Consider the following 15,546-nt stretch of genomic DNA (forward strand, 5'->3'; position numbering starts at 1 on the left):
GTGTGTCAGTATTTCCAGGGGGTCCCCGGGGGAGTGTGTGTCGGTATTTACAGGGGGTCCCCGGGGGAGTGTGTGTTAGTTTTTACAGGGGGTCCCCGGGAGTGTATGTCAGTATTTACAGGGGGTCCCCGGGGGAGTGTGTCAGTATTTCCAGGGGGTCCCTGGGAGTGTGTGTCAGTATTTACAGGGGTCCTCGGGGGAGTGTGTCAGTATCTGCAGGGAGTCCCCGGGGGAGTTTTTTTTTATTCGTTCATGGGATGTGGGCGTCGCTGGCGAGGCCAGCATTTATTGCCCATCACTAATTGCCCTCGAGAAGGTGGTGGTGAGCCGCCTTCTTGAACCGCTGCAGTCCGTGTGGTGATGGTTCTCCCACAGTGCTGTTACGAAGGGAGTTCCAGGATTTTGACCCAGCGACGATGAAGGAACGGCGATATATTTCCAAGTCGGGATGGTGTGTGACTTGGAGGGGAACGTGCAGGTGGTGTTGTTCCCATGTGCCTGCTGCTCTTGTCCTTCTTGGTGGTAGAGGTCGCGGGTTTGGGAGGTGCTGTCGAAGAAGCCTTGGCGAGTTGCTGCAGTGCATCCTGTGGATGGTACACACTGCAGCCACAGTGCGCCGGTGGTGAAGGGAGTGAATGTTTAGGGTGATGGATGGGGTGCCAATCAAGCGGGCTGCTTTATCTTGGATGGTGTCGAGCTTCTTGAGTGTTGTTGGAGCTGCACTCATCCAGGCAAGTGGAGAGTATTCCATCACACTCCTGACTTGTGCCTTGGAGATGGTGGAAAGGCTTTGGGGAGTCAGGAGGTGAGTCACTCGCCGCAGAACACCCAGCCTCTGACCTGCTCTCGTAGCCACAGTATTTATATGGCTGGTCCAGTTCAGTTTCTGGTCAATGGTGACCCCCAGGATGTTGATGGTGGGGGATTCGGCGATGGTAATGCCGTTGAATGTCAAGGGGAGGTGGTCATTGCCTGGCACTTATCTGGCGCGAATGTTACTTGCCACTTATGAGCCCAAGCCTGGATGTTGTCCAGGTCTTGCTGCATGCGGGCTCGGACTGCTTCATTATCTGAGGGGTTGCGAATGGAACTGAACACTGTGCAGTCATCAGCGAACATCCCCATTTCTGACCTTATGATGGAGGGAAGGTCATTGATGAAGCAGCTGAAGATGGTTGGGCCTAGGACACTGCCCTGAGGAACTCCTGCAGCAATGCCCTGGGGCTGAGATGATTGGCCTCCAACAACCACTACCATCTTCCTTTGTGCTAGGTATGACTCCAGCCACTGGAGAGTTTTCCCCCTGATTCCCATTGACTTCAATTTTACTCGGGCTCCTTGGTGCCACACTCGGTCAAATGCTGCCTTGATGTCAAGGGCAGTCACTCTCACCTCACCTCTGGAATTCAGCTCTTTTGTCCATGTTTGGACCAAGGCTGTAATGAGGTCTGGAGCCGAGTGGTCCTGGCGGAACCCAAACTGAGCATCGGTGAGCAGGTTATTGGTGAGTAAGTGCCGCTTGATAGCACTGTCGACGACACCTTCCATCACTTTGCTGATGATTGAGAGTAGACTGATGGGGCGGTAATTGGCCGGATTGGATTTGTCCTGCTTTTTGTGGACAGGACATACCTGGGCAATTTTCCACATTGTCGGGTAAATGCCAGTGTTGTAGCTGTACTGGAACAGCTTGGCTAGAGGCGCAGCTAGTTCTGGAGCACAAGTCTTCAGCACTACAGCTGGGATGTTGTCGGGGCCCATAGCCTTTGCTGTATCCAGTGCACTCAGCCGTTTCTTGATATCACGTGGAGTGAATCGAATTGGCCGAAGACTGGCTTCCGTGATGGTGGGGATATCGGGAGGAGGCTGAGATGGATCATCCACTCGGCACTTCTGGCTGAAGATGGTTGCAAACGCTTCAGCCTTGTCTTTTGCACTCACGTGCTGGACTCCGCCATCATTGAGAATGGGGATGTTTGCAGAGCCTCCTCCTCCCGTTAGTTGTTTAATTGTCCACCACCATTCACGACTGGATGTGGCAGGACTGCAGAGCTTTGATCTGATCCGTTGGTTGTGGAATCGCTTAGCTCTGTCTATAGCATGTTGCTTCCGCTGTTTAGCATGCATGTAGTCCTGAGTTGTAGCTTCACCAGGTTGGTACCTCATTTTTAGGTACGCCTGGTGCTGCTCCTGGCATGCTCTTCTACACTCCTCATTGAACCAGGGTTGATCCCCTGGCTTGTTGGTAATGGTAGAGTGAGGAATATGCCGGGCCATGAGGTTACATATTGTGCTGGAATACAATTCTGCTGCTGCTGATGGCCCACAGTGCCTCATGGATGCCCAATTTTGAGCTGCTAGATCCGTTCTGAATCTATCCCATTTAGCACGGTGGTAGTGCCACACAACACGTTGGATGGTGTCCTCAGTGCGAAGACGGGACTTCATCTCCACGAGGACTGTGCGGTGGTCACTCCTACCAATACTGTCATGGACAGATGCATTTGCGACAGGGAGATTGGTGAGGACAAGGTCAAGTAAGTTTTTCCCTCGTGTTGGTTCGCTCACCACCTGCCGCAGACCCAGTCTGGCAGCTATGTCCTTCAGGACTCGGCCAGCAGCGGTGCTACCGAGCCACTCTTGGTGATGGACATTGAAGTCCCCCACCCAGAGTACATTCTGTGCCCTTGCTGCCCTCAGTGCTTCCTCCAAGTGGTGCTCAACATGGAGGAGGACTGATTCATCAGCTGAGGGAGGACGGGAGGTGGTAATCAGCAGGAGGTTTCCTTGCCCATGTTTGACCTGATGCCATGAGATTTCATGGGGTCCAGAGTCAATGTTGAGGACTCCCAGGGCCACTCCCTCCTGACTGTATATCACTGTACCGCCACCTCTGGTGGGTCTGTCCTGCCAGTGGGACAGGACATACCCAGGGATGGTGATGGAAGAGTCTGGGACGTTGGCTGAAAGATATGATTCTGTGAGTATGGCTATGTCAGGCTGTTGCTTGACTAGTCTGTGGGACAGCTCTCCCAATTTTGGCACAAGTCCCCAGATGTTAGTAGTAAGGAGGACCTTGCAGGGTCGACTGGGCTTGGTGTTTTGCCGTTGTCGTGTCCGGTGCCTCGTGGTCCGATGCCGGGTGGTCCGTCCGGTTTTATTCTTATTATGACTTTTCGTAGCGAGATTTTACAACTGAGTGGCTTGCTCGGCCATTTCAGAGGGCAATTAAGAATCAACCACATTGCTGTGGGTCTGGAGTCACATGTAGGCCAGACCGGGTAAGGACGGCAGGTTTCCTTCCCTAAAGGACATTAGTGAACCAGATGGGTTTTTACGACAATCCAGTAGTTTCATGGTCATCATCACTGATACTAGTATTTTAATTCCAGATTTTTATTTAATTAATTGAATTTAATTAATTAATTGAATTTAAATTCGCCAGCTGCCGTGGCGGGATTAGAACTCATTACTCTGGATTTTAGTCCAGGCCTCTGGATTACTAGCCCAGTAACATAACCACTATGCTACCGTACCCTGTGTGTCAGTATCTGCAGGGAGTCCCCGGGGGAGTGTGTCAGTATCTGCAGGGAGCCCCTGGGAGTGTGTGTCAGTATTTACAGGGGATCCCTGGGGGTGTGTCAGTATTTACAGGGGGTCCCCGCGGGAGAGAGTGTCAGTATTTGCAGGGGGTCTCGGTGATGTATCAGTATCTGCAGGGGGTCCCCGGGGGAGAGTGTGTCAGTATTTACAGGGGGTCCCTGGGGGGAGTGTGTGTGTCAGTATTTACAGGGGGTCCCCGGGGGAGAGTGTGTCAGTATTTACAGGGGGTCCCTGGGGGGAGTGTGTGTGTCAGTATTTACAGGGGGTCCCCGGGGGAGAGTGTGTCAGTATTTACAGGGGGTCCCTGGGGGGAGTGTGTGTGTCAGTATTTGCAGGGACTCCCCCATACAGAGCCTCTTGATTTGAACTCAGACCCTGCCATGAGCCTGGATTCCGAGACCACGTTCGTTTCCTCTTCAAGAAAAACCTCCATAACTTTTCTGATTGATTTCCAAAGCCACCTTCACTGACAGTCAGTCAGGGAGTTTGGGGCAGTTTCATTTAGTTTGAGAGGGAGAGCTGTGAATTTGATGGGCTGTGTGTTTCTACCTCTGACGCTGCACCGCAAGTCTCCAACTCCTCCCTCTCTGTAATTTGGGAAGTAGCAAAAAAAAGCCTGTGAATTGGTGACCTCCGAGTGAGTGAGCGGTGCAGCCTCCTCCCGGGAGCAAGTTGGAAGAATGTTGGACGATTTTGCGCTGTTGGCATTGATCACAATATTCGGAGTTTTAGAGCAAGGTAGAGTCGGTAACAGCTCATTAACACTGCATATTTATTGCTGTAAATTTAATGTAATTTGCACGTGCAACGGAATCGGGATTTTGTTTTATTTCTGTCGCCTGGTTTCAGCTGGTCTTCGGGCTGAGCGAACGGTGCAGATGTTGGTGTATCGCAGCTGAATGGGAGAGCTGATCCGTTAACCCTTATCCCACCCCCTTCCTTGCCTGTTAATGGCTTAAAAGTGGTTGGTTTAGTGGATTCGCTGGCACACTGGTTTCAATATGCATAATTCATCTGCCAGTCTCAATGACCTGCCCCTGGTAGATGTTGGTTTAGATGGTATGGTGGTTCCCCATGGTGAGGGTGGTGGGTGTACGGAATTCGCTGCCCGAAAAGGGACCCTCGACTCTTTTAAAAAGTACCTGGACCTGCACCTAAAGTGCTGTAAGCTGCAGGGCTACGGACCGGGTGCTGGAAGGTGGGATTAGAATGGGCTCCTTCTTCGAGCCGGCACGCACACGATGGGCCGAATGGCCCCCTTCTGTGCTGTATCTTTTCTACGGAAAATAAATCAGCCAGCGGATGTGGACTTGAGGCGAGCACAGGACTGGGCACGGCTGTGATGACCCCCACGGTCCAATAGTCTACCAACACATTCGGTAACCTCGCATCGCACATGAGGAGTGGTCACTGGAATGGGGGGTTACTGGAGGGTGCCTGGGGCTCACGGTAACTTGAGTCAGCGCCATCAGGAGAGGAGGAGCAGGGAATGGAGGGAAGAACTGGAAAGGGATGTGGTTTTAATGTTTATTTTGCATCAGCAGCTCACTGATTTTTCTGGTTTATTTGTCCTGCACCCCGAGTCGGGCGTGCAAATCCAGGGCAAACAAACCAAACGGGAACGCAGCAATTTCAGGGAGCAAACCACTCCCTACAGTGTGGGGTGCCCCTGCATCCCCAGATTTTAGAGACGTGTCCCACTTGTTTCGTATACTCCCCATCGGCGTCCCACACGATACCTCTGTGACTGTACCGATCGTCCCTCTATCTGCTCTTACGTGGCTGTACAATAACAACTTGCATTTATTTAGAGCCTTTAACATAGTAAAAACGTCCCAAGTCGTTTCACAGGAGCGATTATCAAACAAAAAATTGACACCGAGCAACATAAAGAGATATTCGGACAGGTGACCAAAAGCTTGGCCAAAGAGGTAGGTTTTAAGGAGGCGGCGAGAAATATTTCCAATTATACTTGGCTGCAATCAACTAAACTAAGGACAAAAATGAAGTTTTGAGTAAGGATGCGTGGCGGTTAATTAATTCTGTGCTGAAGGCAAGGTCAATCCATGTTAAGTATGTGCGGAATGGGAACTGAATGTTTATTAAGTCATTATTGCAACAGACCGTTAAGTAAATGGGATCTTGGTTCAGTGCCTCACTGGCCTGCAAAGCAATCTTTACTTAAATTAGACGTTGCTTTAGAAAAAAAAACCACTTGTTATATTTGTGATGTCTGTTTAATTAAGCTGGCAACTTCTGATGGCATCCCCGGTGACTCCTGGAGAATGAGTGGGTGTGTAGAGGTGAGTGAGGTTATAAGAAAGAAACGACATGCATTTATCCAGCACCTTTCACAATCTCCGGACATCCCAAAGCGCTTTACAGCCAATGAAGTACTTTTTTTTTTGAAGTGTAATCACTGTTGTAATGTAGGAAACGCGGCAGTCAATTTGCACACAGCAAGATCCCACAAACAGCAATGAAATAAATGACCAGTTTTCTGTTTTTAGTGAAATTGGTTGAGAACATAAGGAGCAGTAGGCCATACGGCCCCTCGAGCCTGCTCCGCCAATCAATCAGATCATGGCTAACCTTCGACCTCAACTTCACTTTCCTGCCCGATCCCCATATCCCTTGATTTCCCTCGAGTCCAAAAGTTTATCTATCTCGGCCTTGAATATACTTAACGACGCAGCGTCCACAGCCCTCTGGGATAGAGAATTCCAAAGATTCACAACCCTCTGAGTGAAGAAATTCCTCCTCGTCTCAGTCTTAAATGGCCGAGCCCTTATCCTGCGACTAGACTCTCCAGGCAGGGGAAACAACCTCTCGGCATCTACCCTGTCAAGCCCCCTCAGAATCTTTTATGTTTCAATAAGATCACTTCTCATTCCTCTAAACTCAATCTCTCCTCATAGGACAACCCTCTCATCCCAGGAATTAATGTAGTGAACCTTCATTGCACCCCCTCTAAGGCAAGTATATTCTTCCTTAGATAAGGAGACCAAAACTGTACATAGTACACCAGATGAGGTCTCACCAAAGCCCTGTACAATTGTAGTAAGACTGCCTTACTCTTGTACTCCAACCCCCTTGCAATAAAGGCCAACATGCCATTTGCCTCCCTAATTGCCTGCTGTACCTGCATACTAACTTTTTGTGTTTCTTGTACGAGGACATCCAAATCTCTCTGAACACCAACATTGAGGGATAAATATCGGGCAGGACACTGGGGAGTAATGATACACCAGGGATGAATAAAGAAATAAGGGCAAAATTGAAACTGAAGAAAAAGGCATACACTAAGTAAGTACATAGACAATAAAGGAGAGGATGACAAAAGGGAATACGAAAAGGTTAGGAAAGAAGTCAAAAACGATTAGGAAGGCAGAGAGAAACTACGAAGTTAAATTATCAAAGAATATAAAAAGAAATGGTGAAGTATTCTACAGATACATAAATAACAAAAGAAAAATCAGGATAGGGATAGGGCCACTAAGGGATAAACATGGTAAACTCACAGGTAACGACAGCAAAATGGCTGAAATATTAAATAATTACTTTGCCTCAGTATTTACAAGGGAGACTAACATGGTGGGCAGGACATTAGAAGAAGTGATCAAAAAAGATATAAAGACATTTAGGATAGAAAGGGGAGAAATAATTGATAAACTAATCAAACTTAGAGAGGATAAAACCCCTGGTCCGGAGATGGATTGCATCAGTGAATACTAAAAGAAGTTAGGGAAGAGATAGCAGAGGCACTATTACATATATATAACAATTCATTAGAAAAGGGAATAGTGCCAGAGGACTGGCGAATAGCTAATGTGATTCCCATATTTAAAAAGGGAGATAGAACCAGTCCAGGGAACTATAGACCAATTAGCTTAATGTCGGTGGTAGGAAAGATAATGCAATCTTTACTCAAAGATGTAATAGAAAAACATTTAGAAACCAAAAATATAATAAAGAATAGTCAGCACGGATTTCAGAAGGAAAGGTCATGCTTGACCAAATTTATTTAATTCTTTGAAGAAAAAACAGGATAGAGAAGGGTAATGCAATAAATAGATGTCCTGGGACAAAATTAATTGGCATGTGGAAAAGTACGGGCTAATAAATGAAAGTCAGCGCTGATCTGTTAAAGGGAAATTGTGTTTGACTAACTTGATTGAGTTCGTTGATGAAGTAACGGAGAGGGTTGATGAGGGTACTGTGGTTGACGTTTTGTATATGGACTTTCTAAAGGCATTTGTCAAAGTACCACATAATAGACTTGTTAGCAAAATTAAAACCCATGGGATTAAAGGGACAGTGGCTTGATCTAGCCCCCCCCACATTCAAGTCCAAATTATTAATATATACCACATTTTGGTAGGAAGAATGAGGAGAGGCAATATAACCTAAATGGTACAATTTTAAAGGGAGTGCAGGAACGGAGAGCCCTGGGTGTGTATGTACACAAATCTTTGAAGGTTGCAGGACAAGTTGAGAAACCAGTTAAAAAAGCAAATGGGACCCTGGGCTTTATAAACAGAGGCATAGAGTACAAAAGCAAGGAAGTTATGCAGAACATTTATAAAAAACTGGTTTGGCCTCAGCTAGAGTACTGTGTCCAATTCTGGGCACCGCACTTTAGGATGGATGTGAAGGCCTTAGAGAGGGTGCAGAAGAGATTTACTAGAATGGTACCAGGGATGAGGGACTTTAGTTATGTGGAGAGGCTGGGTGGTTCTCCTTGGAACAGAGACAGAAAGAGTTGATAGGAGGTGTTCAAAATCATGAATGGTTTTGACAGAGTAAATAAGGAGAAACTGTTTCCCATGGCAGAAGGGTCGGTAACCAGAGGACACAGATTTGAAGTGATCAGCAAAAGAACCAGAGGCGACATGAGGAAGCGTTTTTTTATGCAGTGAGTTGTAACAATCTGGAATGCGCTGCCTGAAAGGGCGGTGGAAGCAGATTCAGTAGTAATTTTGAAAAGCGAATTGGATAAATACTTGAAGGGCAAAAAATTTACTGGGTGATGGGGAAAGAGCAGGGGAGCGGGACTAAGTGAATAGCTCTTTCAAAGAGCCGGCACAGGCTCAATGGGCTGAATGGCCTCCTGTGCTGTACCTACTATGATGCTATGAATATATTTGGATTTTCAAAACACCTTCAAAAGGCCTTAGTAACTAAGGTCAGAGCGTGTGGAGTCAGGGGACAGGTAGCAGAATGGATAGCAAGCTGGCTACAAAACAGAAAACAGAGAGTAGGGGTTACTTCGATTGGCAAAAGGTGGGAAGTGGTGTTCCACAAGGATTGTTGCCGGAAAAACTGTTGTTCACCATTTGCGTAAACAATTTGGACTTGTGAATCGGAAGTACAATTTCAAAATTTTGGAGGTGTAGTTAATACTGAGGAGGCCTGTGCCAAAAAGACGTTAATAAACTTGCAGAATGGTCGTGTAATTGACAAATGAATTTCAATATAGATAAGTGTGAGGTGGTACATTTTGGTAGGAAGAATAAGGAGGCCACACACTGCTTGGATAATAAGAGTCTAAATGGGATAGAGGAGCAGAGGGATCTGGGGGAACAGATACACAAATCACTAAAAGTAAATCAAACACTGGGGTTCATTTCTAGAGGGATAGAATTGAAAAGCAGAGAAGTTATGTTAAACTTATATAGAACCTTGCTTAGACCACACTTGGAGTATTGTGAACAGTTCTAGTCTCCATATTATGAAAAGGATATAGAGGCACTGGAGAGGGTGCAAAAAAAGATTTACTAGGATGACATCAGAACTGAGAGGTTATACTTATCAGGAAAGATTGAACAGGCTGGGGCTCTTGTCACTAAAAAAGAGAAGGCTGAGGGGTGACCTGATCGAGGTCTTTAAGATTATGAAAGGGTTTGATAGGGTAGACTAAGGCCAGATGCTTCCACTTCCGGGGGAGACCAGAACTAGGGGCCATCAATATAAAATAGTCGCTAATAAATCCAATAGAGAATTCAGGAGAAACTTGTTTACCCAGAGAGTGGTGAGAATGTGGAACTCGTTACCACATGTTATAGTTGAGGCGAATAGTGTAGATGCATTAAGGGGAAGCTAGATAAACACATGAGGGAGAAAGGAATAGAAGGATATGCTAATAGGGTGAGATGAAGTAGGGAAGGAGGAGACTCGTGTGGAGCATAAACACCGGCATAGACCTGTTGGGCCGAATGGCCTGTTTCTGTGCTGCACATTCTCTGTAAAACTATTTCCTCTGGTGGGGGAAATCAAGAATGAAGGGACATAATAAAATTAGAGTTAGGTCATTCCGGAGGGAAATGGTGGAGCAGCAGGAAGCTGAGGCAGTTGAGGGACTAGCCTCAGTTTTGGAGATGAAGAATTTCTCATGTCTGCCATCAGTGCTGAGGATGGATGGGACAGGGGAGGGAGGTCAATGGCGGTGGTTTGTGATGCAGAAGAGTTTGGGATTGCCTCGTGCCCAGGAAGGCACTGAAGTAGTTGGAGAATTCGGTGGCAGAGGTGATAAGTGGTCAAGCCAGATCTGGTGATGGACAACAAGGCCAGTCTCATGCCTAGCTCACTTGAGCCTGTGGCTTTCTGATTTGAGGTGGCCAAATTGGGTGTTGTATTTGAGGCATGGGAGACTGTGAGGGGCCTGGCTTCAAACAACAACAATTTGCATTTATATAGCACCCTTAACGTGGTAAAATAACCCAGGGCGCTTCACAGGAGCGTTATCAGACAAAAATTACACCGAGCTACATAAACTGAAATTGAACTTAGTTTACTAACTTTAAAAGCTGCAAGTCAGTGCTGCAAACATTGGCAGTTAGTAGTTAACAGACAATCAGCTGTGGGTAGATTCCTGACGAGGTGTTACTTACTGTGGCTGGAAGTGGACTAACCAGTTGTAACTAGGGATGTGTCAGAAAGGTATATCGTACAAGGATCTTTGCAAAAGCACAGAGCTCGAGCACAGAGGCTCGGAAAGACAGAGGGTGAAGGGCCAAGAGTGAGGAAATTCAACTGGGAATTTGGTGGGTGTGGGAATTAAGTGCAGAGGGGGAAGGAGGTGATAAATGATTTAAACCAAAGAACAATAGACTAAGACTGAGTGGGGCAAAAAAGGGAGAGGCAGGAGGAATCAAAACAAGGGAAGGAAATGCCCCGAAGGTAAGTTGGTAAGTATTTAGTTCATTGGTTAGTGTTTTTAGTGGTTACTGGGGATAAAAGGAGCAGAGGCCCGAGAGCAGTAGGAGAGGGACCAGTGACCGAGAGCAGGGCAGGAATATAAAGGAGAGGGAGCAGTGACCGAGGGCAGAGTGGGGATATAAAGGAGAGGGAGCAGTGACCGAGAGCAGGGCGGGGATATAAAGGAGAGGGACTAATGACTGAGAGCAGGGTCGGGATATAAAGGAGAGGGAGCAGTGACTGGGGGCAGGGCGGGGATATAAAGGAGAGGGAGCAGTGACCGAGAGCAGGGCGGGGATATAAAGGAGAGGGAGCAGTGACCGAGAGCAGGGTGGGGATATAAAGGAGAGGGACCAGTGACTGAGAGCAGAGCAGGGTGGGGATATAAAGGAGAGGGAGCAGTGACCGAGAGCAGGGTGGGGATATAAAGGAGAGGGACCAGTGACTGAGAGCAGAGCAGGGTGGGGATATAAAGGAGAGGGAGCAGTGACCGAGAGCAGAGCGGGGATATAAAGGAGAGGGAGCAGTGACCGAGAGCAGAGTGGGGGATATAAAGGAGAGGGAGCAGTGACCGAGAGCAGAGTGGGGGATATAAAGGAGAGGGAGCAGTGACCGAGAGCAGAGCGGGGATATAAAGGAGAGGGAGCAGTGACCGAGAGCAGGGCGGGGATATAAAGGAGAGGGAGCAGTGACCGAGAGCAGGGCGGGGATATAAAGGAGAGGGAGCAGTGACCGAGAGCAGGGCAGGGTGGGGATATAAAGGGGAGGGAGCAGTGACCGAGAGCAGGACGGGGATATAAAGGAGAGGGAGCAGTGACCGAGAGCAGGACGGGGATATAAAGGAGAGGGAGCAGTGACCGAGGGCAGGGTGGGGGATATAAAGGAGAGGGAGCAGTGACCGAGAGCAGAGTGGGGGATATAAAGGAGAGGGAGCAGTGACCGAGAGCAGGACGGGGATATAAAGGAGAGGGAGCAGTGACCGAGAGCGGGGTGGGGGATATAAAGGAGAGGGAGCAGTGACCGAGAGCAGAGTGGGGGATATAAAGGAGAGGGAGCAGTGACCGAGAGCAGGACGGGGATATAAAGGAGAGGGAGCAGTGACCGAGAGCAGGACGGGGATATAAAGGAGAGGGAGCAGTGACCGAGAGCAGGGTGGGGATATAAAGGAGAGGGAGCAGTGACTGAGGGCAGGGCGGGGATATAAAGGAGAGGGAGCAGTGACCGAGAGCAGGGTGGGGGATATAAAGGAGAGGGAGCAGTGACCGAGAGCAGAGTGGGGGATATAAAGGAGAGGGAGCAGTGACTGAGGGCAGGGCGGGGATATAAAGGAGAGGGAGCAGTGACCGAGAGCAGGACGGGGATATAAAGGAGAGGGAGCAGGACGGGGATATAAAGCTGAGACCAACTCAAACACAGGTAGAAGTTTGAAGGAGTGACATCAGGATAGCTGGTTGGTGGGTAATATTTTTTTTGCACTGTAAGCCGGGGGAGTGGTTTGAACAAGGAACCTATAACTTGCTATTACTTTATTAAATTAATAACATACTATATTAATTTTAAAAATAACTAAATAAACCAAGTGAATTCATTACATAAAAACTTTAAGTCAATAAATAAAACAGGGTTAGATAGGGATGGCAGTGCAGGTGGTGCTGTAACTGCAGGATGTGGGAGTTTGTGGAGAGCAGCATGATCCCAGGGAACCACATCTGCAGTAAGTGTCTGCAACTCGAGGAACTTCGGCTCAGAGTTGTTGGGCTGGAGTCCGAGGGGCAGACATTGCGATGCATCAGAGAGGGGGAGAGTTACCTGGACACTTTGATCCAGGAGGTAGTCACACCCCTCAGGTTAGGGAGTGGTTTAGATTGGGTCTGTGGTCAGGGACAGGAGGATGTGACTGCGAGTCAGGCAGGTAAGGGGGACCCTAGATGCAGCGATGGAGGAGCCTCAGCCTTTGACCTTGTTCGACAGGTACGAGGTACTTGCTACCTGTGTGGATGGGAACAAAGACTGCAGGGAGGATGGGCAAACTGACCACGGCACCGTGACACAGGGGGCCATTCAAGTGGGGGGAGCAAAAAGGAAAGTGATAGTGTTAGGGGACAGTATAGTCAGGGGGATAGATACTGATCTCTGCAGCTGTGACCGGGAGTCCTGAGGGCTGTGTTCCTGCCCGGTGCTGGGGTTAAGGACATCTCCTCGCGGCTGGAGAAGAACTTGGAGCATGAGGGGGAGGATCCAGTTGTCGGGGTCCATGTAGGAACCAACAACACAGGTAGAACCAGGAATGAGGTTCTGCTGAGGGAGTTTGAGGAGCGAGGGTCTAAATTAAAAAGCAGAACCTCAAAGATAATAATCTCTGGATTACTACCTGAACCACGCGCAAGTTGGCATCGCGATAAACAGATTAGAGAGTTAAATGTGTGGCTGAAAGATTGGTGTTGGAGACGGGTTTCGATTCATGGGGCACTGGCACCAGTACTGGGGAAAGAGGGAGCTGTTCCGTTGGGACGGGCTTCACATAAACCGGGCTGGCACCAGTGCCCTGGCGAATCGAATAACTAGGGTGGTAGACAGGGCTTTAAACTAATAAGAGGGGGGGAGGGTTCAGGTAAAGGTAAATTTATAAGTGTAAAGAGAAAAGTCAAGACTATAGAGCAAAGTAGCGATTTGGATAAAAACAAGCAGAGTGTGTCAGGAAGGGACAGAGAGTTTAACAAAGGTAATAGGGCATTAGTGAATAAGGTCACAACAGGGAAAAATAGTAAAAAGTTAAAATTAAAGACACTATATCAATGCATGAAGCATTCGTAACAAGATAGATGAATTAATGGCACAAATAGAGATAAGTGGGTTTGGTCTTATAGCCATTACTGAGACATGGTTGCAGACCCTTGGTTCCCCACTATTTCCGGTGTGTTTTTTGTGTCTTCTACTGTGAAGACAGATACAAAATATTTGTTTAACATCTCTGCCATTTCCTTATAAATTTTGGTCTCCTTATCTAAGGAAGGATATACTTGCTTGCTTTAGAGGCAGTGCAATGGAGGTTCATTAGATTAATTCCTGGGATGAGAGGGTTATCCTATGAGGAGAGGTTGAGTAAAATGGGCCTATTCTTCTAAACTCCAGAGAGCATGAGAGGTGATCTCATTGAAACATAAGATTCTGTGGGGGCTCGACAGGGTAGATGCTGAGAGGCTGTTTCCCCTGGCTGGAAAGTCTAGAACTAGGGGGCATAGTCTCAGGATAAGGGGTCGGCCATTTAGGACTGAGGTGAGGAAAAATTTCTTCACTCAGAGGGTTGTGAATCTTTTGGAATTTTCTACCCCAGCGGGCTGTGGATGAGAATATTTGAGTATATTTAAGTCTGAGATCAATGGATATTTCGACACTAAGGTATATGGGGATCGGACGGGAAAGTGGAGTTGAGGTCGAAGATCAGCCATGATCTTACTGATGGCAGAGCAGGCTCGAGGGACGGTATGGCCTACTCCTGCTCCTATTTCTTATGTTCCTATAAGGAGATAGTTGGACAGGTGACCAAAAGCTTGGCCAAAGAGGTAGTTTTTAAGGAGCGCCCACCTTTTAAAGGAGGAGAGTTAGGTGTAGAGGTTTAGGGAGGGAATTCCACAGCTTGGGGCCAAGACGGCTGAAGGCACGGCCGCCAATGGTGGGCGAAGGAAATTGGGGGATGGACAAGTGGCCAGAATTGGAGGAACGCCCAAAGTGAAATCAAGGGAGCTATTTAGCAGATCGGCAGAGCCAGCGTTGTTTGAGAGACATGGTTGGAAATGCGTATATATTATCTCTGGTCAGAGAGTAAGGGTGGAAGGGGATGCAGATGGTGAGTCAGTGATCAACCGGGGTGTTGCAGGCAATGAGACTCTACGTTCCATTCAACCACAGAGCCCCATGGGGCCACGTACAGTACGCGATCATCTTTACAGCTCCAGTTGTACGGGCCAACACCATTTTCAATCTTGTGAATGTTTGACCATCTAAATTGTAGTTGTGAAGAATGCCCTTTGTTCTGGGATATTTCCAACAAAGAAACTTGGGGCTGTATTTTCATTTGAGTTGCAACAAAGAATCATTCGCTCCGAGGCTGTTGGATACAGAGCTAATCAAAGTAGTGTAAGGACTGGGATGGTTCAAAGGAAGATCAGAAGAACTTGCACCTTTCATGACCTCAGGATGTCCCAAAGTGCTTTACAGCCAATGAAGTACTTTTTTAAAGTGTAGTCACTGTTGTACTGTAGGGAAACGCGGCAGCCAATTTGCACACAGCAAGCTCCCACAAACAGCAATGTGATAATGATCAGATAATCTCTTCATTACTGATGTTGATTGAGGGATGAATATTAGGAGAAACTCCCCTGATTTTCTTTGAATAATGCAGGTGGTTCAGGGGTCAATTTTACTTTGGGGGGGTGGCAGGGGAGGAGCTAGTGCAAGAACGGTGCCTTTGCTGTTTTGACCTTTCATGGAGAAGAGTAATGTTTCAATTACTTTAAATGTTCTGTTTGAACTGAGTACTGTCTGTTTTTCTGTTCAATAAATGTGCCTTTTGGTTTTTAGCCCAAGACCCAGTCTGATGGAGCTTGTGTTCTAACACCTCCCTAAGTTATAGCAGCATGTGAAATACATCCCAGTGAGCCAGACACCAGTGATATGGGTTCTCTGTTCAACCCCTGGGTCTTGCTGCAATCTCCTCGATATTGGGCAGGAAAGAGCGCACTCAGG

At 47.7% G+C, this 15,546-nt stretch overlaps 1 protein-coding gene across 1 annotated transcript in view; it reads left to right on the top strand.

Annotated features, from left to right (window-relative positions):
* The first annotated feature begins 4,202 nt into the window (after nt 1–4,202).
* The window catches only part of ltc4s (leukotriene C4 synthase), a 29,520-nt gene continuing 18,176 nt past the window's right edge, over nt 4,203–15,546 (top strand). Inside the window, exon 1 of the mRNA XM_067995973.1 lies at nt 4,203–4,341. Coding sequence (XP_067852074.1) covers nt 4,284–4,341 — 58 coding nt within the window. The 5' untranslated portion in view covers nt 4,203–4,283. The remainder of the gene's footprint in view (nt 4,342–15,546) is intronic.

The sequence above is a fragment of the Heptranchias perlo genome, chromosome 14, assembly GCF_035084215.1.
Source record: "Heptranchias perlo isolate sHepPer1 chromosome 14, sHepPer1.hap1, whole genome shotgun sequence".
In the NCBI taxonomy this organism is placed as follows: Eukaryota; Metazoa; Chordata; class Chondrichthyes; order Hexanchiformes; family Hexanchidae; genus Heptranchias; species Heptranchias perlo.